Source organism: Dama dama, chromosome 11, assembly GCF_033118175.1.
Source record: "Dama dama isolate Ldn47 chromosome 11, ASM3311817v1, whole genome shotgun sequence".
NCBI lineage: Eukaryota > Metazoa > Chordata > Mammalia > Artiodactyla > Cervidae > Dama > Dama dama.
The window spans coordinates 7,903,500-7,928,979 of NC_083691.1; the positions used below are offsets into that span (position 1 = coordinate 7,903,500).

General features: G+C 49.1%; 1 protein-coding gene across 2 annotated transcripts; it reads left to right on the forward strand.

Annotated features, from left to right (window-relative positions):
- Positions 1–61: 61 nt before the first annotated feature.
- On the forward strand, positions 62–15,480 carry TRUB2 (TruB pseudouridine synthase family member 2). 2 transcript variants are annotated; one of them, XM_061154526.1, is made up of 8 exons: positions 63–229; positions 557–685; positions 4,099–4,173; positions 5,320–5,381; positions 6,705–6,786; positions 8,618–8,690; positions 9,536–9,672; positions 10,478–15,480. In XM_061154526.1, exons 1-8 carry the CDS (start codon positions 121–123, stop codon positions 10,801–10,803), a joined length of 993 nt encoding a protein of 330 aa, XP_061010509.1. In that variant the 5' UTR covers positions 63–120; the 3' UTR covers positions 10,804–15,480. The 2 variants fall into 2 exon arrangements, with proteins under 2 accessions (XP_061010510.1, XP_061010509.1); XM_061154527.1 differs by lacking the exon at positions 4,099–4,173 and having other exon boundaries at positions 62–229.
- The last annotated feature ends 10,000 nt before the right edge of the window (positions 15,481–25,480 follow it).

Genomic DNA, 25,480 nt, shown 5'->3' on the forward strand with positions numbered 1-25,480 from the left:
TCTTCCGGCCGTGAAACATGGCGGCGGCCATTGGTAGTACAATTATGGGGGGGCGGGGCCATACAGCACTTCCGCCCGAGTTCCGCTGTTCAGCAAACTGGGGCCGCGCGGGCTTCAGGCATGGGGTCAGCAGGCCTGGCTCGGCTGCAGGGGCTCTTCGCCGTCTACAAGCCCCCGGGGCTAAAATGGAAGCATCTACGGGATACTGTGGAGCTGCAGCTTCTGAAAGGTGAGTGCCTCGAGCCAGACCTAGGATCCCGCTCCCGTTCCCCAGGAGTCCATCTCAGCTTCTGATCCTTGTTGCAAAATAAGATCGTGTGACCCAGTCGTTTGGGCAGAGCGATTTCCTGTCTGTTCGGTTCACAGTACCTCGCTTTCTCCCGTGTTCAAATGGGTATACAGATTCAGTACTGCCCGTGGTCATAAGTAATTAATAAGTGGTAAAGTCAAGATTTGAACCCAAGTCTGTTTCTTAACTTCTGCTCTTCTCTGCACCGTGGGCTTTCAAGCTGTCTTCTACAACAGAATCGATGAGATGTTCTTTACGTGTATTCAGGTCTAAATGCTGGGAAGCCTCCTGCCCCTAAACAGCGTGTTCGCTTCCTGTTGGGCCCCGTGGAAGGCAGCGAAGAGGAGCTGACCCTCACAGCCACCCGTGTGCCCACACTCATCGACCATCCTCTGGGTAATGTGCATTCAGGAAAGGGGCTGGGTGTCGCTTCCCCGGGAAATCCCTGCCCAAAGTCCGTGTGTCCCAGCCAGACTCCTCTTGTCCCAGACCAATGTAGGACCACAGTGGCAATGAAGTGTTTGACCAGAGATTGGCAGAATTTCCTGGAAAGGACCAGATAGTCAATATTTTAGGCTTTACAGTTTTCTGTCATTGTAGTGCAGAAGCAGCTGTAGACAGTGTGTAATGAGCCTGGCTGTGTTCCAGTGACACTTTACCTGTGGATTTGTTGTTGTTCAGTCACTAAGTTGTGTTCTCTAAGTTGTGTTTGATTCTTTTGGGACCTTGTGGATTGTAGCCTGCCAGGATTTCCCAGGCAAGAATCCTGGAATGCGTTGCCGTTTCCTTCTCAAGGAGATTGAACCCACATCTCCTGCATTGAGCCACCAGGGAAACCAGGCATCACCGACTGAATGGACTTGAGTTTGAGTAAACTCCAGGAGTTGGCGATGGACAGGGAGGCCTGGCATGCTGGAGTCCATGGGGTTGCAAAGAGTCGGACACGACTGAGCGACTGAACTGAACTGACTATGGAGGCCCCTTATTTGTGGATACTGACGTTTGAATTTCATGTATTTATCATAGATCATGAAATAATATTATTTTCATTTTTTTAAAACCACTTAGTAACATAAGAATCATTTTAACTGTGGGCCATAAAAAAGCAAAACTTAAGGATTTGACCTGTGGACTGTAGTTTGCTGACCCCTTTATTATTCTGGGATTCCAGGTAAAAATTGAGACCCTCAGGTAGAAGTCCTAAGGACAGAATTTGGAGCTCCTGTGAAAGAGTGACTTAAAAAATTTTTTTTTATTTTATTGAGGTATAATTGATTTACAGTATTGTGTTAATTTCTGCTGTACAGCAAAGTGATTCAGTTATATGTATGTATACATTCTGTTTCACATTCTTTAACATTATGGTTTATCACAGGATATTGAATATAGTTTCCTATGCTATACAGTAGGACCTGGTTGTTTATCCTTTCTACATATATGTGTGTGTGTGTGTGCTCAGTCACTCAGTTGTGTCCGACTCTTTGCAACCCTGTGGACTGTAGCCAGGCTTCTCTGTCCATGGAATTTTCCAGGCAAGAATACTGGACTGGACTGCCATTTCCTTCTCCAGGGAGTCTTCCGGGCCCAGGGATCAAATGTGAATCTCTTGTGTCTCCTGCATTAGCAGGTGGATTCTTTCCCACTGTGCCACCTGGGAAGCCCATTCTATATAAAATAGTTTGCATCTGCTAATCCCAAACTCCCAATTCATCCTTCCCCTACTTCCCTTCCCCTTTGACAACCACAAATCTGTTGTCTGTGTCTGTGAAGAGTGACATTTTATAGTTGATGAAGCTAAACAACAGTGAAACTAGTTTTGATAATGAGCCCCCATCATTAGATATAATTAAAATATACGTTTGGGAGGCTATGGGAAGGCTAAGGAGCTTAGAGGCCAGGAACCTCTAAGACCCCTTGGACAGAAATATTCAGTGAGTCTACAGTATTCAGTTCAGTTGCTCAGTCGTGTCCAACTCTTTGCGACCCCATGGACTGCAGCAGGTCAGGCTTCTCTGTCCATCACCAACTCCCAGAGCTTGCTCAAACTCATGTCCATCCAGTCGGTGATGCCATCCAACCATCTCATCGTCTGTCATCCCCTTCTCCTGCCTTTAATCTTACCCAGCATCAGGGTCTTTTCCAGTGAGTCAGTCCTTCGCATCAGATAGCCAAACTATTGAAGTTTCAGCTTCAGCATCAGTCCTTCTAATGAATATTCAGGGTTGATTTCCTTTAGGATTGACTGGTTTGATCTCCTTGCAGTCCAAAGGACTCTCAAGAGTCTTTTGCAACACCACAGTTCAAAAACATCAATCTTTGGCACTCAGCTTTCTTTAAAGTCCAACTCTCCCATCCATACATGACGACTGGAAAAACCATAACTTTGACTAGACGGGCCTTTGTCGGCAAAGTAATGTCTCAGCTTTTTAATATTCTGTCTAGGTTGGTCATAGCTTTTCTTCCAAGGAGCAAGCATATTTTAATTTCATGGCTGCAGTCACCATCTGCAGTGATTTTGGAGCCCAAGAAAATAAAAGTCTCTCACTTTTTCCATTGTTTCCCCATCTATTTGCCAGGAAGTGATGGGACTGGATGCCATGATCTTAGTGTTCTGAATGTTGAGTTTTAAGCCAACTTTTTCACTCTCCTCTTTCACTTTCATCAAGAGGCTCTTTAGTTCTTCTCCGCTTTCTGCCATGAAGGTGGTGTCATCTGCATATCTGAGGTTATTGATATTTCTCCTAGCAGTCTTGATTCCAGCTTGTGATTCATCCAGCCCGGCATTTCACATGATGTACTCTGCATATAAGTTAAATAAGCAGGGTGACAAGATACAGCCTTAATGTACTCCTTTCCCAATTTGGAACCAGTCTGTTGTTCCATGTCCAGTTGAGCTGTTGCTTCTTGACCTGCGTACAGATTTCTCAGGAGGCTGGTAAGGTGGTCTGGTATTCCCATATCTTTAAGAATTTTCCACCATTTCCAAAACCCCTTGGACAGAAATATTCAGTGAGTCTACAGTATAACAACAGCAATAGCAAGTATGATGTGTTGAGGGCCTACTCTGTACTAGGTACTGTGTTAAGCTTTTCCCAAGTACCATCTCACTGAATCCTGTGAAGTGGGTCCTAGTACCATTTCACAAATGAGAAGATGGAAGTTCAGTGTTGGCTAATGTTAAATCATGTAGCCTGGATTCAGTAGGCTCTTAACTACTCCATACTGTTACCCTAGGTTCCTCTTGATCTTCAGAAATGTAAAAGCTGCTAGCTCATTCCTGCATTCATTCTTTGTTTCTTTTTTAAACCTCTTTCTTGAGGTATAATTGATTTACAAAAACCTGTACATACTTAATGTATATCAGTTTGATGAGTCATTCATTCTTTTGGGAAATGGATTATTTCCTGAGCAGTCAGTGAGTTCTGGGCTCTGTGAACACACAGACCCAGGAGCTCACAGCCTCCATTTTCTCACTGGGAGACTGTCCAGAACCCACCTTCCACAGGAGCTGGACAGGGAACCCCCCAATATTGATTTCCAGTGTTCTGCCCAGTGCACTCAAAACCTTTCATTGAGGGAATGGTGACAGGCAGACCTAACAGGCCTCTTGGGTTGCCTTTTCTCTGGGCCCCGGAAACTGAAGAAATGGTTTGGAACCCCAGGTTCCTTGATGGGGAGCCTGAAAGTCCAGCTTGATGCTGCTTTGGGCTCCATGAGGCAACATTCTAGGAAAGAGATTGCCATGCAGCCCAAAGCCATCCTGGAGGCTGGGTTCATCGAGCATAAAGACCTCATTTGTTTCTTTCCAGTTCGTGGACTTGCATTCACCAGCCTGAAGGTTGGCGTGGGACACCGACTGGATTCCCAGGCATCTGGGGTGCTTGGTAGGTGGTGTGGTGAGCCTGGGGTGCAGTGACAGAGGCCTGGGGAGCTCTGAGGAGCCCAGCCCACTTCTCACCTGACTGCCACTTCCCACTCCTGCCTTCCTCCCCTGATCCCTCCCAAGTCTGATCTCTAGGAAGATGACTGGTGGAAAGAGGGATGTCCTGATCGCCCACCCTTATCAAGTGACTCCTGCCTGTGACATGTGGTTTGAAACCCTTTGTACACATGTATTCACCATAACAACGTTGTTTGGTAGATCCTGTATGATTTTAGGAAGAAAAGTAAGCCTCGAGGAGCACAGATGATTTGTCTTGGGTCAAGTATCGAGTGATAGTCCCTGGACCAGAGAGGAAAAGCCTCTTGCTTGTGTGGGGTAGCCAAGCGCCTGACCCTGGCCCCGCTGGCAGAGCTCTAGATGTCGCTGGGCACACAAAGCCCTGAGTCATGAGCCATCTGTGTCCCCCGGGTCAGGCGGTGGCCACGTCCTCCACGCACAATAGTCACAGCAGCTTGTCCTGCTTCCTGGGACACAGGCGGGCGGACGTGACCTCATGCGCCCCTCCCGGTATACCCTCTCCAGGAGTGAATGGAGGGTCATTCTTTCCTTCAGCCAGAGAGAAAACAGACCCCGGGAAAGGCAGGGAGTGGCCACAATGCCCCCGTTTATTGGGCCTGTCCTTTGTGCCGACCGCTTCCTTCCCGCTCATTGCCTCGGTCATCACAACACCCACAGGGATCAGGCAGTAATTTTATCCCCATTTTACTGATGTGGAGCCTGAGACCCCAGGAGGTTAAAGGGCGTGCTGAGAGCCATCCCCAGATGGGAGTGTAGGTCTGTGTGACTGGGCTGGTGGTCTGTTACTTTTGAGTGTCAGAATCCCCAGGGAGCTTGCTAAGGATCCTAGCCCCCCACCCCCACCCCCACTTTGAGTCATAGTCAGGATATGTGGCTGGGACCCGGAAATCTGCCTTTTCGTACACGTGCCCAGGGGCTTCCTTGCTTCCAGTAGAAGATGCTCTCCTTGCCCCCTAGCTGCCACATCCATCAGCAGTGGGAGTGTTCTGCTGGAGGGGGTGGGAGTTGGAGAGCCCAGGGAAACCGGAAGGGGGAGCTGGGTGTAAGATCAGGCTGGGGTACCTTTCAGTGCTCGGCGTGGGACACGGACGCGGGCTCCTCACTGACATGTACAACGCTCACCTCACCAAGGTACCGGGGCTGGGGACTGCCTACTTATCCCTCCGCCCTTTCCCTGGGGGTCACTGGTAGGATTCTGAAGCGGAGAGGATTCCAGGAGGAATACCTAGGACATCAGATGGCATTTTGGGGAGGGGCGGGTCTGTGCTAGGGGAAACTGTAACAACAGCATCATCGTGACAGCTGGCGTTGTCCCATGCTGACTGCTCTTTGCCCAGTGCCATATGTGCACCATGTGTGGACTCCCTTGTGGATGCCTTACAGCATCCTGGTGAGATGGGATCTACTGTTAACCCATTTTACCGATGAAAAAATGAGGCCCCAAAGAGGAGATGGCACTTGTTCTGGCTCACACAGCCTTTATTTCTTAAATTTTTTTGGCCACACCCCTGGGCTTGCAGAATCTTAGTTCCGCAACCAGGGGTTGAACCCTTGGCCCCAGTGGTGGAAGCGCAGAGTCCTACCTATTGGACTGCCAGGGAATTCCCTCACATGGCCTTTAAGGAGGCGGAGCTGGGATTTGAACCTGGGTCTCTCTGACCCCAGAGCCTGATCTTGACACCACTGCACTCTCTGCAATGCTGAGAAGTGGATACCACCATCTGGGCCTCAGGGAGCTTGTATCCCTGCTGGGCTGTGGGGCCTGGCTTCATGAGCGTGTGCAGAGATGCCACGTTAGGAGACCCAGGGTGTTTGTGGTTAAGCGCAGAGACTGTGGAGCCAAGTGGCTTCACTTTAAGACTCCAGCTTGTAGCACTCTTGTAGCCATCTCTGTGTCCTGGGCCCGATTACTTAACATCTGTGTGCGTCCATTTCCTCATCTTTGAAACGGGAGTGAAGATAGCACCTCCTCCGTAGGCTTACTGTGAAGATGAAATTAGTGGCAGTATGTAACGGGCTCAGCACAGCCGCTAGCACGTGGTGGATGCTCAGTCGGTGTCACAATTGTCATCCTCTCTGTCATTGTTGTTACTCTTATCTGAGGCAGAGGCAGGTAGCTGCACAGATCATATTTGGAGGGAGAAGAGAAGCCGACAGTTTGCTGGGAGGGGTCCGGGAGGCTCCAGTGCGGGTTGGATGGAAGTGGAGAGGCGTGGAGGCCGGGGTGGTCGCAGGGTGGCTCTGGGTGCCCTCTGCAGGCTGCCGATGCTGCTTGCTGTCACAGGAAAGTCCGGTGCCCTTCCCCAGGGGCAGCCAGGCAGGGGCCGAGCGCCCGAGCTCCCTGAGCGCCCTCCACCCCCAGCCTCCGTCTAGCACTCCGGGGGTCTGAGCTGCTGGACACACCTCCTTCCTCTGTGCAAGGCTTAGACCATACCTTCCCTCCCCGTCCTCCAGGATTACACCGTGCGCGGTGTCCTGGGCAAAGCTACAGACGACTTCTGTGAGGATGGGCGGCTGGTGGAGAAGACGACATACGGTGAGAGCCCAGGGGAGTCCTGGGGGGCAGGAGGACCAACGTGGGCCACGAGGGTCCCTCAAACACTCTCAGACACACCAGGGAGGGCTGCCTCCTGGGGGCGGGGACACGTGACTCTGTCTCCCGAGAATGCCCTGTCCTCCCCAGGCTTTCTCACCTGGCTTAAATGTCACCTCCCCAGGGAAGCTTCTCCAGCCCCCAGGCTTGGACCAGGTGTACTGTCAGAGAAGTCATCAGCTGACAATTGTTGGTTTCAATGTCTCTCCCACCAGCATGTCACCCATGAGAGCAGGGATGGTATAGTTCTGCTCCTGTGGTCCCACACAGCACTGGACCTGGGATGTGGGAAGCACTGGATGGATCCATGGGTGGGTGGTGGATGGATTATGGATGGGTGATGGATGGATGGGTGGTGGATGGATTGATGAATGGGTGGTGGATGGATTATGGATGGGTGATGGATGGATGGGTGGTGGATGGATTGATGGATGGGTGGTGGATGGATGGATGGATGGGTGGCTTGTTCTTCACTTCTTACTCTCCCCATGTTCTAAACTGTCCTGTAGAATCTGTTGCATTTGCTTGTTTGACATGTTTCTGAGCACCAACATGAGCCAGCCATTGTGGGGGGCACATATGGTGAATCAGGTGGGGTCACCAGTCTCAGTGATCTCACAGTCTAGCAAGGAGAGCAGACACACCGCTACGCCTTCCGGAGAAGAATAAAAACACGGCAAAGCAATGCTATGTATTTGCACTTGTAGGTGTGTGTCAACTACCAACAAAATGTTCCAAAGATAGCTACCAGGTTGACACTTTAGGGAGAGCAGAAGCTGGAATTTGGAGGAGGGGAGGTGTTTGTTGGTATTGGTCTGAATTTCTGGAAGAAGATTCTTAAGTCATTAAAAACTATTGTAAACATCCAGAAAAACTAAGTGCTGGGAAAGAGAAGCAGGTAGAGAATGTCAGGAGCCAGGAGGAGGAAGCTGCTGGCTTCCAGATAAGACAACAGCATGAATGAAACCAGACAGAAGGGATGAGAGGCCCACGCCCTTCCCAGCTGGCCAACCTTTAGTCCCTACACCTGCTCCCAGAGCTCTGGCCAGTGGAGTCAAAAGTTGGCGCCTGTCCCAGCTGGCCCACAGGCTTGGCCTCCCTGCGGGTTTGAGCATCCCCAGGCTTTGCTGCTTCCTGCCCCAGAATCCCTCGATGGGACCAGTATGCAGAGCCACTCCCACTTCTTGCCATCCCACTTCTGCGTTTGGACAGGTGGCACCCTCCCTCCAGGGATCCCTGGCATGAAAAACCTCGGACTGGGGCTCAGGGGGCCTGGCTTAGAAGAGCAGGCAAGTCATATCATACCTTGAGTCTCATTTCCAGAAGAAAGTGGGATTTTTTTTTCTTTTTGGTTGGATGGTTTTTTTGGGGTGACGGAGTGTGGAGTTTTTTTTTTGCCAAGCCACGTGGCATGTGGGGTCTTAGCTCCCTGACCAGGGATCAAACCCATGCCCCCTGCATTGGGAGAGCAGTCTTAATGACTAGACCAATCAGGGAAGTCCCAGGAACAAAGCGTTCTTAACCTGGAGTCTGTGCATCTCTTGAATTTGTCCTCCAGACGTTGAATTCATGTGTATATTTCTGAGAAGAGTGGTCCAGAGCTTTCATAAGATTCTCAAAGGACTTTCAACCCCTCTATCTGGGAACCCTGGGACCTAAGGATGCTGTGGGACCCCCTCTTGGGTCCAAGGACGGGGCTGGTTTGTGGGAAGAAAATTTCTAGTTTGCTGTCTCAGTGGGCACCTGTGTGCTGACCATTCCCTGGCTTTTCCAGACCACGTGACCAGAGAGAAGTTGGACCGCATCCTGGCTGTGATCCAGGGTTCCCATCAGAAGGCTCTGGTGACGTAAGAGAGGCCTGGCCCACACCTCCCTGCAAGCGGGACCTCAAGGAAGCACTGGGTGGTTGTTCAGTGGCTAAGTCATGTCCAACTCTTTATGACCCCATGGACGACAGCACGCCAGGCTGTCCTTCACCATCTCCCAGAGTTTGCTCAAACTCATGTCCATTGAGTCAGTGATGCCATCCAACCATCTCATCCTCTGTTGTCCCCTTCTCCTGCTTTCAGTCTTTCCCAGCATCAGAGTCTTTTCCAGTGAGTTGACTCTTGGCATCAGGTGGCCAAAGTATTGGAGCTTCAGCTTCAGCATCAGTCCTCCCAATGAATATTCAGGGTTGATTTCCTTTAGGAAGTGCTGGGGGGCAGGGAGCATTGGGGGGAGGAAGTGCCCGAAGGGTAAGAAGTTAACCATAGGGCTCTTGTAGTCTGCCTGCCCTGGGGCAGAGTCCATGGATCTTTCTTTCTGAGCCTAAAACCAGACACAAGCACCCACTCCCTTCAGGGCGTGCAGAAATGTTTCCTTGTACCAGGGCATGGGCCAGCCCCTTGAGAGACCAAGGGGAACAAGAGACCCTGGCTGGCCTCCTAGGGAACATATGAGCTAACAGAAAAGACAGCCAGGGGACCACAGCGTCTCAGCACAGAATCAGGCGGAAGTAGTCAGTGCAGTTGCGACTGAAGAGGGGCAGAGCCTGCGGTTCAGGATTGGAGGGGACAGGAAGAGGCTGCTGCAAAGGTGGCTAGAGGGGCTGAGAAGGTGGGAAGCGAATGAAGAGCTTCAGGAAAGGCATGAGTGGGGCAGGGCTGGGCTAGGCAGTCAGCTGCCTGCTCTGGCCCCTCCTGATCCCCAGGTACTCCAACCTCGACTTACAGACCCAGGAGGCCTATGAGATGGCCGTGAGCGGCGTGATCCGGCCCATGAACAAGTCCCCGATGCTGATCACCGGCATCCGATGCCTCCAGTTTGCACCTCCAGAATTCCTCTTAGGTAAGTTGCTCCAGGAAGTTGGAGCAGCGCCACGGGGCTCCTGAGTTCATGTAGTCACTGTGGGAGACCCTTGCGGAGGCCAGCATGTGTGAGCACTGATCTCAACTGGTCAAGACAGCAGGCGCCCGCTTCCTTCCCAGCCTCAGGCTGGACTTGGCTGATCACACGGCTCACAGAGCAGATAGATGTCTCCTGCCAAGTGCCTCTTTGAAGCCAGACCTTAACAAACAGAGGTTATATGTAGTGGCTCCTCTCCAGAGCCGTCCAGTGTCTCAGGTCATTGTGGGGCATCAGACACCACTTTCCACTCCTCCCTGATCCCACCCAGCTCAGCACCCGCTCCATCATCACTTCTTTCCTTATTTATTGTGTTAACAAGAGCTCCTTTCTTGAGTGCTGACCAAGACTCTCCCGATGCTAAGTGTGTTATAGAAATGATTCCTCGCAACCACCTGTTTTTTTTTTGGCTTCACCATGTTGCTTGCCAGATCTTAGTTCACTGACCTGGGATCGAATCCGTGCCCCCTGCAGTGGAAGCATGGTGTCCTAACCACTGGACCACGAGGAAAGTCCCAATCTGGGGGTTCCTCTGAAAAGGCAGATTCTGATTCAGCAAGTCTGGATGGGGCCTGAGACTCTGCCTGTCTTAAGAGACTTTCAGGGCCAGTCCTGGGCTACGCTTAGAGGAGGAAGGGATCTGGCTAAGGTTATTACACAGCCAGGAGGGCTCCCGGGGTGTGGATCTACATCAGTGACACCGGAGGCTGTGCTCCTGACCACCACCTTTGCTGTGTGTCCCTGGCAGAGGTGCAGTGCATGCATGAGACGCAGAAGCAGCTGCGAAGGCTGGTGCATGAAATCGGCCTGGAGCTGAAGAGCACCGCTGTCTGTACCCAGGTGCGGCGGACACGAGACGGCTTCTTCACCCTGGATGATGCCCTCCTGAGGACCCAGTGGGACCTAGCGAGCATCCAGGATGCCATCCAAGCTGCAGCACCCCGGGTGGTGGCAGAGCTGGAGAAGAGCTTAAGGCCTTGGCTGGGCATCCAGGAGCCCCCTGGTCCAGGCCAGCCCTGGGACTCCGAGAGGCCACGCTTCGCCTTGGGGCCAGAGAGCCATGTGGGGCACTGACAGGCCAGCAGCTAGTGGAACAGTGGATGTCTAAAAATAAGAGCTGGTGGAACAGTGGGTGTCTAAAAATAAGAATTGTTCATGGCTGGAACTGCTGACTGCAGAACTTGAGAGCAGGAGGGGCTTTTTTGCACTTGACAGAAAACCCTGAAGCTGTAAAAGAAACCATTAACAGGGAGCTCCCTTGTCAGGGAACGAAGATCCTGCAAGCCGTGTGGTGTTGGCAAAGAAAAAAAAAAGATCAACAGACTTGGCCCAGTTAAAAACTTCTGTACAGAGGAAAAGACGCTAAATGAATGACAGACTGATAAAAAATAGTTGTTATAAGTTTAAGCAATAATATTTGTAATATATAAAGAGTTCTTATAAAACAGTAAAAAAAAAAAAAAAACAGTAAGAAAAACATGACAAGAAAGTTGATCAAGTGACGTGAGTTGTGTGTTTGTATAGTAAAAGCAATCCAGAAGGCTAGTAAACCTGAAATGATGTTCAGCCTCTCTAATGATGAAAGACATTCAGATGAAAATGAGATGAGTTTTCCTTGCCTTTCAAATAAATTAAGAAAAAAGATAACATCCATTATCAGGGAGGATGTGAGAAGATGGGCAGTTTATACACTTGGTGCTAAGCTGCTTCAGTCGTGTCTGACTCTTTGTGACCCCATGGACTGTAGCCCGCCAGGCTCCTCTGTCCATGGGATTCTCCAGTCAGGAAAACGAGTGGGTTGCCATTTCCTTCTCCAGGGGATCTTCCCAAGCCAGGGATCGAACTAGCGTCTCCTGTGCTGGCAGGCAGATTCTTTACCACCAGAGCCATCTGGGAATACGCTTGCTAGGAATACACAGCTGTGTAACCTTTTAGGAGTAATTCGGTGGTATGTATCAGCATTTAAAATACTCCTGCCCCGGGACTTCCCTGGTGATGTGGTGGTTAAGAATCCGCCTGCCAGTGCGTGCGACGTGGATTTGATCCCTGCTCTGTGAACTAAGATACCACATGCCCTTGGGTAACTAAGCCCCACAATGACTGGTTCCTAGAGCTTGTGCTCCATAACAAGAGAGGGATCAAACTTGGGCCCCCCTCTGTTGGGAGTGCAGAGTCTTAACCACTGGACTGCCAGGGAATTCTGGAAGGAAATCATTCTGAAAAGAATGAAAACAAGGTCGTATTCTGTGGTCCCAGGGATTAGGACTTTGACACGTGAATTTTTCGGGGACGTGACTTGACTCATAACAGGTGGTTAGACACTCACCTGGGCTGGCCCAGTGCTTCTCAGAGCCCTGCTGTCCTATAACCAGAAAACTCCCCCTAAGGTCAGTGGAGGCCCCTTCTTCCCCTCCACTACCCCTGTTACCACCGCAGCAGGGGCTGACTGCGGCACGTGTTATGCTGTGGTTAATAAACATTACCCCAGAACTTCTCCATGGGAGCGCTGGGGACCAGGGCTGCTCAAAACGTTCCTTACTGCCAGCCCAGGGAAGCAGTGGGGGCGCAGGGCCCCAGAGGCTCTAAGAGTGGCTCCCTGGGCATGGACTATAGCTGACCCCTCCAGGGCCTCTCCAAGCAGCTCCTTTTTCATGGTCCAAATAAGAATTTAAGTCTTGATTGCACTATACATAAGAAGTGTATCTGAGGACTTCCCTGGTGGTCCAGTGGCTAAGATTCCACACTCCCAATGCAGGGAGTCTGGGTTCGATCTCTAGTCAGGGAACCAGATCCCACATTCCACAACTAAAAGTTGGCATGCTGCAGCTAAAAGTTTCCCTATGCTGTAACTAAGACCTGGTTCAGCCAAGTAAAAAATAATTATTACTTAAAGCAATGGAGACAGTGACAGACTTTATATTCTTGGGCTCCAAAATCACTGCACATAGTGACTACAGCCATGAAATTAAAAGATGCTTGCTCCTTGAAAGAAAAGCTATGACCAACCCAGACAGCATATTAAAAAGCAGAGACTGGAGAAGGAAATGGCAACCTACTCCAGTATTCTTGCCTGGAAAAGTCCATGGACAGAGGAGTCTGGCGGGCTGAAGTCCATGGGATTACATGACTGAGCATGTGTGCACGAGGGTGGAGGGAGATGGGTTGGTAGCAATAAAGTGGTAGAACTAAAAAAAAAAAAAAGAGACATTACTTTGCCAACAAAGTCCGTCTAGTCAAAGCTGTGGTTTTTCCAGTAGTCATGTATGGATGTGAGAGTTGGACTATAAAGAAAGCTGAGCGCCGAAGAATTTATGCTTTTGAACTGTGGTGTTGAAGAAGACTCTTGAGAGTCCCTTGAACTGCAAGGATATCAAACCAGTCAGTCCTAAAGGAAACCAGTCCTGAATATTCATTGGAAGGACTGATGCTGAAGCTGAAACTCCAATACTTTGGTCACCTGATGCAAAGAACTGAGTCATTGGAAAAGACCCTGATGCTGGGAAAGATTGAAGTCGGGAGGAGAAGGGGACAACAGAGGATGAGATGGTTGGATGGCATGACTGACTCGATGGACGTGAGTTTGAGCAAGCTCTGGGAGTTGGTGATGGACAGTGAAGCCTCGCGTGCTACAGTTCATGGGGTTGCAAAGAGTCGGACACGACTGAGTGACTGAACTGAAGTGATTATTTTCTGGTTGTGCTGAGTCTTCATTGATATGCACAGGCTTTCTTCAGTTGCGCTGAGCTGGGGCTCCTCTTCATTGCGGTGCACCAGCTTCTCATTGCAGTGGCTTCTCTAGTTGTGGAATACAGGCTCTAAGTGCATAGGCTTTAGTAGTTGTGGCTCTCAGGACTTAGAGCTTGGGGGCTTCATTAGTTGCGGTACAGAGGCTTAGTGCTCCGTGGCATGTGGAATCCTTCTGGACCAGGGATCGAACCTGTGTACTCTGCAGTGGCAGGCAGATTCTTCACTACTGGACCACCAGGGAAGTCCAGAGTATAGTAATCCCTGTTTTACAGATGAGGAAACTGAGGCATGAAGGGGGCAAATGACAGGCCAAAGGACACCTGACAAGGGAGTCCCGAGCCCGAGACCACATCTTTGCTGTTCGGAGTCAGCATTACTGACCGCTGCACTGTCCTGCCTCTTCTTGAGCTATTGCTGCTTTTGTGGGGTCGTTTTCTAACCAAGTCCCAGGCCAGGCACATAATAGGTGCTTAGGAAATATTCGTTTAAGGAACTGAGTACCTGGGCTTCCCTGGTGGCTCAGTGGTAAAGAACCTGCCTGCCAGTGCAGGAGTCATGGGTTCGATCCCTGGCCTGGGAGGATCCCATATGCTTCAGAGCAACTAAGCCCATGCGCCACAATTACTGACCCCACACGCTGCAGCTACTGAAGCCTGGGTGCCCTAGGGCCTGTCCTCCACAGTAAGAGAAGCCACCTCAATAAGAAGCCTGACCAGAGACTAGCACCTACTAGCCGTAACTAGAGAAAAGCCTGTGTGACCATGAAGACCCAGCACAGCCAAAGGGACAAAAAGGAACTGAGTATCTATTGTGATACTGTCATGTAAAAGGAAGTATGTTTTTGGGTCTTCCTCCGCAGCTCCCAGCCAGAGCTCCTAAAACCCTTGTGATTTCCTAAGTGACAAAGGTGAAAAGAACATCTTGAATATTTTTTGTTGTGTGTTTTATGCCCAGTTCCTGAAAGAGCTCCAGAAGGTGAAAGTGACAAGCATCTTTTCTTACTCATAACAGGCCCCTTTCGGAACTTCCCTAGTGGATCAGCTGGTAAAGAATCCACCTGCAATGCAGGAGACCTGAGTTCGGTCCCTGGGTTGGGAAGATCTCCTGGAAAAGGGAAAGGCTACCCACTCCAGAATTCTGGCCTGGAGAATTCCATGGACTGTATAGTCCATGGGGTTGCAAAGAGTCAGACAGGACTGAGTGACTTTCACTTTCCAGTGGTTAAGACTCTGCGCTTCCAGTGCAAGGGACTCTGGTTCGATCCCTGGTCCAAGAACTAAGAATCCCACTTGCCTTGGGACAACTAAGTCTATGCGCCACAACTAGAGAGAAGCCTGCAGGCCACAACAAAGAGCCAGAGAACTAAGGCCTGACACAGCCAAATAAATAAAAAGAAGCCCCTTTCAGTCACACCTGCCTACTTAACAGAAGCTCCATAAAAAACCTAAAGGATGGGGTTCTGAGAGCTGAGTTAGCCAACACATCTGGGTGCTGGGGAAGGGGTGCAGCCGGCGAGGCCTTGGAAACCCAGCACCCTCCCACGTGGCTTGCTTGCCCTGTGGACCGCCACCATTTGGTCCTTCCTGAGTTGTATCTTCTGTAATAAACTAGCGAACATAAGTGTTTTTCTGAGATGTGTGAGCTATTTGAGCAAACTTTCAAACTTAAGGAGGGGGTCATGAGAACTCCCGGCTTCTAGCCAGTCAGTCAGCAGTGCATGTAGGGGACAACCTAGGACGTGTGGTCAGTGTCCGAAGTGGGGGCAGTCTCATGGGACTGCGCCCTTGACCTGCATGGTGTGGGTGAATTCCAGGCAGGCAGTGTCAGAACTGAGTTAAATTGTAAATCACCCAGTCCTGTCCATCAGGAATTACGAATTGCTTGGTATGGAAAAGCCTCCACATTTGGTGTCAGAAGTACTGTGTACAGAAAGGAAACAAGAGTTTTCACTTGTATATGTGCTCAGTATATACATATTACCTGAATAAATAACCGAAGTGGTTACTTTTGTATTTCCTTTGGCTCTGCAACATGAGGGACCTTAGTTCCCCAACCAGGGATAGAACCCATGCCCCCTGCCTTGGGAGCACAAAGTCTTAACCACTAGACTGCCAGGGAAGTCCCTCAAGTGATTAATTTTTTAACAAATTGGAATTACAATATACACAGTTATCACAATTGGCTTCTTTTATCCAACAGTAGAGTGTGGCCCTTTCTGGGCCTTCCCTATTATGGGGTAAAGACCCCACCTGCCAATGCAGGAGACACGGGTTCAATGCCTGGGTTGGGAAGATCCCCTAGAGAAGGAAATGGCAACCCACTCCAGTATTCTTGCCTGGAGAATCCCATGGACAGAGGAGCCTGGCGGGCTGCAGTCTATGTTGTTGTTTAGTTGCTCAATCCAGACACAACTGAGTGATTAAGCAATGACAACATGGCCCTCTCCCTATCTGTCCATCAGGTATGAGTGTTCCTTCCTCCAGACCCCGGTGGGGTGCCTAGAGACAGAGGGCTCTCTTAGAGGAAAGCCCTGACCTCTTCCCTCCTCTTGGGCTGTGCCTTCCCATTGTACAAATTGTGACTCCAGGATGTGGCAACTTTCCCAGAGGCCAGGGTTTCAGCCAGTTTGGCGCCAGTGCTCAGTTGCTAAGTTGTATCTGACTCTTTGCGACCCCATGGACTGTAGCCCACCAGGCTCCTCTGTCCATGGGATTCTCCAGGCAAGAATCCTGCAAAGGGTTACCATCTCCTCCAGGGATCTTCCTAATGCCAGGATTGAACCCTTGTCTCCTGCTTGGCAAGCAGATTCTTTACCACTGCACCAGCTGGTCTGTCAGTTTATTCAACATTTACTCAATAAATAGTTCATTAGATGCCTACATGGTATTGGCCAGATGCTGGTATAGGCACCAGGAGTATATCAGTAAAGAAGATAGCCTAAATACTACGTGGGGAAAGGGAAGTTGGTGACATTAACTAGGGCTGTCTGAGAAGTCTTTTGAATAAAATGCTGAAGAGGGTGAGCCACTGAGTCAGGAAATGATCTGGAAGTTGTTGTTCAGTCATTAAGTCGTGTCTGACTCTGTGACCCCATGGAATGCAGCATGCCAGGCTTCCCTGTCCTTCACTATCTTCTGGAGCTTGCTCAAACTTATGTTCAATGAGTTGGTGATGCCATCCTACCGTCTCATCCTCTGTTGCCCCCTTCTCCTGCCCTCAATCTTTCCCAGCATCAGGGTCTTTCCCAATGAGTCGGCTCATCACATCAGGTGGCCTAAGTATTGGAGCTTCAGCTTCAGCATCAGTCCTTCCAATAAATATTCAGGGTTGATTTCCTTTAGGCTTGACTGGTTTGATCTCCTTGCAGTCCAAGGGACTCTCAAGAGTCTTCTCCAACACCACAGTTCAAAAGCATCAATTCTTCAGCACTCAGCCTTCTTTATGGTCCAATTCTCACATCCTTACATGACTACTGGAAAAACCATAGCTTTGACTATATGGACCTTTGTTAGCAAAGTGATGTTTCTGCTTTTTAATACACTGTCTAGGTTTTTCATAACTTTTCTTCCAAGGAGCAAGCGTCTTTTATTTCTGTGGCTGCATTTACCATCCTCAGTGATTTCGAAGCCCAAGAAAAGAAAATCTGCCACTGTTCCCACTTTTTCCCCATCTATTTGCCATGAAGTGATGGGACTGGATGCCATGATCTTTGTTTTTTGAATGTTGAGTTTTAAGCCAGCTTTTTCACTCTCATCTTTCACCCTCATCAGCCAAGAAAACGGCCAGTGCGGTTCAAATGGTGTCTGATACATTCAGGGCCCACAGTGGCCCAGGTGGAGACGAAGTGCCCACTGATAGCTTGACTGCCTGTCAATAAGAATCCTTCACACCCAAGGTGAATGTTCCAATATTCCACATTCTCAGAAACTGGGGCCTTGGACCCTTTGTATCAGAATTTCCCTTGAGTCAGAAACTGCTGCAGGGCCAGGATGGAAGATCTGAACCTGGGTTCCATGTGACTTATTTAACCTCATAGGGATAAGAATCAGCATCACCAGTGTTGGTTCCTTCAAAGAGGCCCCAACACTGGGGGCATTTCCTCTGGCATTTACACCAATGACTTCTACAGATGGTAAGAACTAGCTGGCCACTCTATTCTTCTTAATGGTTGGACTGATACCATCACTATAATTTGTTTCCAGGGTGCAGTGCACAGCCCAGGGCCTGGGCAGGTTTGGCAGTCAGTAGACCAGTGAACCTGAAGGGACAATGATGATATCACTTCCTAGGGGCTTCTGGTGTGCTGGGCTCTGTGCTAAGACCCTTACAGGGACTGTCTCACATAGTATGGAAGTTACTATGATTACGTCCACTTCACAGGTGAGGAAAGCTGCTAGGGAGGGAGTGACCTCCCGTCCAGCTGAGCATCTGTCTCTCAGTAGGTCCCTGCCGCCCCCACCCCCATTTCTGAGCAGATAGTTACTCAAGACATCAGTTTAGCCTGCATGCCTCCTGCAGCTCTGCATTGTATTCCATGCAGATGGAAATGAAAAGAAAGCCGAAGTAGCGATACTTATATCAGACAAAATAGACTTTAAAATGAAGACTGTTACAAGAGACAAAGGACACCACATAATGATCAAGGGATCGATCCCAGAAGAAGATACAGTGACTGTAAATAAATATGCACCTAACAGAGGAGCACCTGAGTACATAAGGCAATAGAAGGATTTGGGGGGCAGAGAGAACCTGGAGTCATGGCCAAAATATTCAGTCAATGTGTAGCCCCAGTCTGCCAGGAAAACTACCCCAAGTCCCTTGTTTTCCTTAGTTGATGTCTCTAACCTTAGAGTACTTAACAACGATTGTTAAATTGTACCAAGTATGTAAGCAACACGGGATTTGGGAATTGGGCTTTCAATTTTACGTTACGCGACTGAGTTTCTTATTTCAAGAAATAGACCGTTTTGAAGACAAAGTGCCAAATCGTCCTTACTGTGCTCAGAGTGGGCTCTCAAGAACATCAGCATCATTGACAAACCCGCTGGCCTCCACGCTGGCCAGTTGCCAGTTGAGGTAATGGGAACTAGGGTGCAATGGAGGGGAGGGGGTGCAGCCCTAGACCTTGGTGGTGGAGGGGCCTGGGTGTGAACCCCGACTTGCCCAGTTTACTGACTGGGTGATTTGACCTCTGTGACACCTGCTACGGCATAGATGAACCATAAAGACATTATGCTAATGATGGATATCATTATATTCTTTGTGTTGTAAGTGAAATAAACCCGTCACAAGAAGACAAATACTGTTTGATTCCATTTCTGAGTTACTTAAAGCAGACATTCAAAGGGCCAGAGGATAGAATGGTGGCTGCCAGGGGCTGGGAAGTGGGGAGTTCATGTTTCATGTGTACAGAATTTCAGTTTTGCAAGATAGAACTATAGAGAGGGGCTTCCCAGGTGGTCCAGTGGCTAAGACTCTATGCTTCCCATGCAGGGGGCCTGGGTTCAATCCCTGGTCAGGGAACTAGATCTCACATGTTGAAATGAGAAATCAATCCTGTGTGCTGCAACTAAGATCCGGTGCAGTCAAATAAATTTAAAAAAATTTTTTTTTAAGTTATAGAGATAGTTCCTGGTTTGATCCTGGGTCTTGGCACCAAAACACACACACACACACACACACACACACACACAACAACAGCAACAAAAACAAACTATAGAGCTAGAAAGTGGTGGTATTTGCACAATGTAAACGTATTGGGTTGCATTGGGTTTCCATAATGGAAAAACCTGAACAAACTTTTTGGCCAGCCCAATACTTAATGCCACTAAATTGTACACTTAATGATGGTTAAAATGGTTAATTTTATAAGTACTTTATGTATATTTTACCCCCCAGTTTTCATTCCAATCCCAAAAGAAGGGCAATGCCAAAGAACATGCAAACTACCACACAATTGCACTCATTTCACATGCTAGCAAGGCAATGCTCAAAATCCTTCAAGCTGGGCTTCAACAGTATGTGAATGGAGAACTTCCAGGTGTACGAGCTAGATTTAGAAAAGGCAGAGGAACCAGAGATCAAACTGCCAACATCTGCTGGATCATATTAAAGCAAGAGACTTTTGCTTATCCAGAAAAAACATCTACTACTGCTTCATTGAGTATGCTAAACCCTTTGACTGAGTATTAGTAGTGAAAGTCGCTCAGTCGCGTCTGACACTTTGCGACCCCATGGACTATACAGCCCATGGAATTCTCCAGGCCAGAATACTGGAGTGGGTAGCCTTTCCCTTCTCCAGGGGAGGCTCACAACAAACTGTGGAGAATTCTTAAAGAGATGGGAATACCAGACCACCTTACCAGCCTCCTGAGAAACCTGTATGCAGGTCAAGAAGCAACAGTTAGAACCAGACATGGAACAACAGACTGGTTCAAAATTGGGAAAGGAGTACATCAAGTTTATATACTGTGACACTGGTTATTTAACTTATATGTAGAGTACATCATGCGAAATGCCCGGCTGGATGAATCACAGCTGGAATCAAGATTGCCAGGAGAAATATAAAAAACCTCAGATATGCATATGATTCTATCCAAATGGCAGAAAGCAAAGAGGAACTAAAGAGCTGCTTGATGAAGAGGAGAGTGAAAAACCTGGCTTAAAACTCCACATTCAAAAAACTAAGATCATGGCATCCAAGTCCCATCACTTCATGGCCAATAGATGAGGGAAAAATGAAAACAGTGGCAGATTTTATTTTCTTGGGTTCCAAAATCACTGTGGACAGTGAATGCATATTCATTCAATGTTACTTGTTGAATGAATGAACATCAATATCCAGATAACTGCAGTTCTCAAGATACTAGCTTTTTTACATTTCCCAGCTCACTCCCCCTGCCCCCCACTATTGTACCAAGAATGTTAGCTCATTAAGGCCCCACTTTGAGCTACAAGGACCTTACTTTCCCAGAGGAGCCAGGAACATGCCTAGCACACACAAATGTATCATTATAACAATGAGCTGACATTTGCCTATTTCATTACGGTCATTAAACCAGCTTTTATATCTGTGATCACTTGTGAAGTGGCCACAGCAGGTATTATTTTACCTACTTTATAGATGTAGAAACTGAGGCCTGGGGTGTTCAGCCACTGGCCCAACCTCCCACATCTGTCTATACATGACATGGCCTGCTAAGCATTAGCTCTGTTTGGCCACAGAATAAAAACAAATAAAACCCCGTTTCCACCACTGTATCATCATCTGATTTACTCTGCAATATCCTGTCAGATACCCTGGCTGATCCCCCCACTTTGAGCACTTCAGCAGGAGGCATGGGACTCATCTGGAGGTGGGCTGGATAAGCAGAGGGACTGATATTAGTCACTTTAAGAAGTTCCCCTCTGGGTGAAACTTGGCTCACCATGCAGTGAGGGCAGTGGAGGTTGACTAAGAGAGGCAAGCATCAGGTGGGCGGTCAGGTGTGATGGATGGGGTGATGGGCTATCCCGGGGCCTTCTAGCCTCCTCAGGGGTCTGCAAAGCAGCCCATGATCAAATTGACCCCCGTTGCCCAGCTTTCTTTTCGCTGACCCCAACCCTATCAGTACTTCCTGATCCCCTAGCAAATCAGAAGCCAGAAGAGCCCTAAGATGGCAAAATAGGCCGCCAAGTTCCTCCCAGGTAAACCAGCTGGGCAGGTCTGCTGGTGCCAGGGTGAAGGGTGGAGCCGCAGGTCAGCTCCAGCCCAGGAGCAGAGCTAACTAATGTTGGGCCTATGAGGGCCTATGAGAAGCCTTTGCGGGGGGAAGCCAGATACAATCTCACCTGGTTTTGATCCAGGGCTGGCTCTTAGGGTCCAGTGGCTCTCTAGATGAGTTGCAAGATGGCCAGTTTAGAGGTAGCATTTGATTGGATGTCATTGCTAGTGGTTAGAAGCAACTTGTCAACTATCCAGGAACACTCACTGGGAGATATCAAAAACACTTGGGGAGCTTGTTAAAAAACAGAAATACAGCCCTGTTCCAGGCCTGCCAAAGTGCAATCCCCAAGGAGGGTTTAGAGACTCAAATCTTTTTCTTTAAAATCCCTCTCAGGTAATTGTGACACTCAGAGGTTTGGAAATTATTGTTGTTGTTCAGTCGCTAAGTTGTGTCCCACTACTCGCGACCCCATGGACTGCAGCACACCAGGCCTCGCTGTCCCTCACCACCTCCCAGAATTAGCCCAAGTTCACGTCCATTGAATTGGCGATGCTATCCAACCATCTCATCCTGTGTTGCCCTCTTCTGCCTTCAGTCATACCCAGCATCAAGGTCTTTTCCAATGAGTTGGCAGTTTACATCAGGTGGCCAAACTACTGGAGCTTCAACTTTAGTATCAGTCCTTCCAATGAGCATTCAGGGTTGATTTCCTTTAGGATTGACTGGTTTGGGGCTTCCCTGGTAGCTTAGCAGTAAAGAATCTGCCTGCCAATGCAGGAGACAGGAGTTCAATCCCTGAGACAGGAAGATCTCACATGCCATGGAGCAACTAAGTCTGTGTGCCACAACTGTTGAGCTTGTGCCCTAGAGCCGAAGAAGTGCAACTATTGAGCCCATGTGCCGCAACTACTGAAGTCTGCGCACTCTAGAACTTGTGCTTTGCGACAAGAGAAGCAACTGCAATAAGAAGCCTGTGCACCGCAACGAGAGAGTAGCCCCCGCTTACCGCAACCAAAGAAGAGCTGGCGTAGTAACGATGACCCAGCACAGCCAAAAATAACAAATAAATAATTAAGGGGAAAAAAAGAAGATTGACTGGTTGAATCTCCTGTTTAAGAGTCTTCTCCAGCACCAGAGTTCGAAAGCATCAATTCTTTGGCGCTCAGCTTTCTTTATGGTTCAACTCTCACATCCATACATGACCACTGGAAAACCCATAGCTTTGACTAGACGGACCTTTGTTGGCAAAGTGATGTCTTTGCTTTTTAACACCCTGTCTAGGTTTGTCATAGCTTTCCTGCCAAGAAACGATCGTCTTCCAATTTCATGACTGTGATCACCATCCAGAGTGCAGTGATTTTAGAGCCCAAGAAGGGGAAATCTGTCACTGCTTCCACCTCTTTCCCTTCTCTGAGAAAGGAGCAAAACCTCCTCCTCAGGAATCAGGACAGAAGGGCCAACGCCAAACTCAAGGCTGAATGGGGCTGTTCATTTTGGTCACTGGCCTGGCCTCTAGGTCAGATCTTTGGTCAGATACGTGAGTTGCTTCAGTTGTGTCCAACTTTTTACGACCCTATGGACTATAGCCCACCAGGCCCCTCTGTCTATGGGATTCTCCAGGCAAGAATAATGGAGTGGGTTGCCATGCCCTCCTCCAGGGGATCTTCCTGACCCAGGGATTGAACTCATGTCTCTTAAGTCTCCTGCATTGGTAGGGAGGTTCTTTTCCACTAGCACCACCTGGGAAGCGCTTGGGCAGGTATAACCTTTTTTTAAAAAAATATTTGTTTCTTTATGGCTATGCTGGGTCTATGTTGCTTTGCACGGTCTTTAGTTGTGGCGCGAGAGCTTCTCATTGCGGTGGCTTCTTTTGTTGCGGAGCACAGGCTCTAGGCACGCAGGCTTCAGTAGTTGTGACTCACTGGCCCTAGAGCTGAGGCTTAGTAGTTGTGGCTCAGGGATCAAACCCGTGTGTCCTGCTTTGGCAGGCAGATTCTTATTCACTGCGCAACCAGGGAAGTCCCAGGTACAACTTTTAAGAAGCATAGCAGAGATCTGTGGCGAAGACCTTGGGCTTAAAGGCTCAGAGTTCTGGATTCAAGTTCTGACTCCTTCTATTAATGTGTGACCTTTGGTGAGACTCAGCTGGGAGGCAGGACAGCCCACCATCGGCTAGGCTTTGGAACCAGACAGTTTGGTTGCTTATTGGATCTGTGACCTTGAGCAAGTTGCTGCACCCCTCGGAGCCTCAGTTTGGAAATGGGGACACTCCACCTCCTGGCAGTCTGGTTGGGAGGTGCTGGAGACGGAGATGAAGTTCTTATCTCCCAGCTGATCCAAAGGGTTTCAGAAATGTTAGGTTGTTACTGCCATCAACCCTGCTCTGGGGAAACCAGCTTCTGACTGGTTTGGGTGGTGGTTGTCACCTTTGCCCTGATTTGCTACCCACGTGGCTGACGGTAACCAGAGCTTTCATCACACTGGCCCCAGGCATCAAGCCTGGGGCCCCACAGGCTCCGTTCTCCCATAGAAGATGGCCCCAATCTGGCCTTCCTCCCCTCCCCAAAGTGTCCTACTGTTTGGTGACACTGCATTGGTGATGTCAGGCTGCCTGGAAATGACCTCTTTCAGCCCTCAGGAATGAAAATACAGAATGCCCTTTGTTAGTGTTTTGAACTCCAGTGGATGTGTCAAATGACAGATGTTTTGGGGTAAGGTTTACACCGGAGGTGATCAAACATTTCCACTCTCACAGTGTCAGCTGGCAAACTGTTTCCTAGCACCATCTGGGCACGTCCTGAGCAATGAATGGCACCCGTCACGGTCCGCATTCCACCACCAGTTGGCTCCTTACTGCCTGGGATGGCGGTTGGGATCACTTCAGACTCGGGGTCGGGGGGGTGCTGCCACAGAGAACCCCTTCTTCTCTGTGGGGCACTCTGAGGATCTGCGGCCAGTGGCTTGGTAGGACCAGACCTTCCCAGCCAGGGCCCTTTGGGAGGCAGCTTCCCTGGCAGTCAGGCATATCTCTGAGTAGACACTGCCCCCTTGAGGCCTCTTCCCACCATGACACCTGGGAGTGCTGGCCTCACACAAAGGGACCTGGGTGACACTTTCCAAGCATCCTCCAAGGGTGTCTTTAAAATTGGCCCCAAATGCAAAAGTCTCTGGAGCACTGGTAGTGTAGTCCTTCTCAACTGGAGAACTTGGAACCTACCTTAGTGCCTTATATTGCCTTCCGGAAGAAATACAACTCAGGGCAATCATCAGAAAACAGGCACATAGGAAGGACTTCCCTGGTGGTCCCGTGGTTGAGAATCCTCCAGCTAATGCAGGGGACACGGGTTTGATCCTTCATCAGGGAAGATCCCACAAGCCCTGGGGAAACTAAGCCCATGTGCCACAACTACTGAGCCCATGTGCCTAGAGCTCTGCTCTGCAATAAGAGAAGCCACCGTGATGGAAGCCCACCCACTGCAACTGGAGAAAGCCCATGGGCAGTGACAAAGACCCAGCGCAGCCAAAGACAAACAAACAAAATACAGTCTTTAAAAAAAAAAAAAAACAACAAGCACATAGTCACTAGAGATCTATAATTTGCAAAGAGACGGGGAATTCCCTGGTGGTCCAGTGGTTGGGGTTTTGTGTGCTCACTGCCCAGGGGCCCGGGGTTCATCCCTGGCTGGGAAACTAGGATACCACAAGCTAGGTGATGAAGACATAAACAAAAGAAAACACGACAGAATGTGAAGAGGCAGGGGTTTTAGTGGACTAGGGAGAAGTGTCCTTGCTTTCTAGTAATTTTTGGAATTGAAGATAAGGTTAGAGTTAAGCAAAATGACTAGCATCAAGGAAAAAGGTAAAGATACCCTGTTGTAAGATTTGAAATTAGATACCAAAATGAGGTGGGAGAAATAAAAGAAAGGATCAATTAACTACAGAAAGGTCAACATGAGCTAGATTGAGAACTAAGCAAGTAAGAAGTGGTGGAGGTGTGGAGACATGGTCCTGTAACTGTCGTACTGATGACAGTGTAACAACTGTGCATGCTGTATGTGGCACTTGGGATCTTTAGCTGAGGCAAGCGAACTCTTGGTTGCCACATGTGGGATCTAGTTCTCCAAGCAGGGATCAAACCTGGGCCCCCTACGTTGGGAGCACGGAGTCTTAGCCACTGGACCAGCAGGGAAGTCCCTGTCAGCGCTTCTTCCTTCCTGCTGGCAGATAAGCACTGTGTGGCAGAGACCCAGGTCCTTTTTGTTCAGACAGAGGCAGGACAAGCCAACTGTCTGCATTCT

Bases quoted from the DNA above. Each gene is read 5' to 3' on its own strand.
- TRUB2 (XM_061154526.1), top strand. From the start codon at position 121: ATGGGGTCAGCAGGCCTGGCTCGGCTGCAGGGGCTCTTCGCCGTCTAC. The intron at 230-556 runs GTGAGTGCCTCG...ACGTGTATTCAG, and splicing joins GGAGCTGCAGCTTCTGAAAG to GTCTAAATGCTGGGAAGCCT. The intron at 8,691-9,535 runs GTAAGAGAGGCC...CCTGATCCCCAG, and splicing joins CATCAGAAGGCTCTGGTGAC to GTACTCCAACCTCGACTTAC.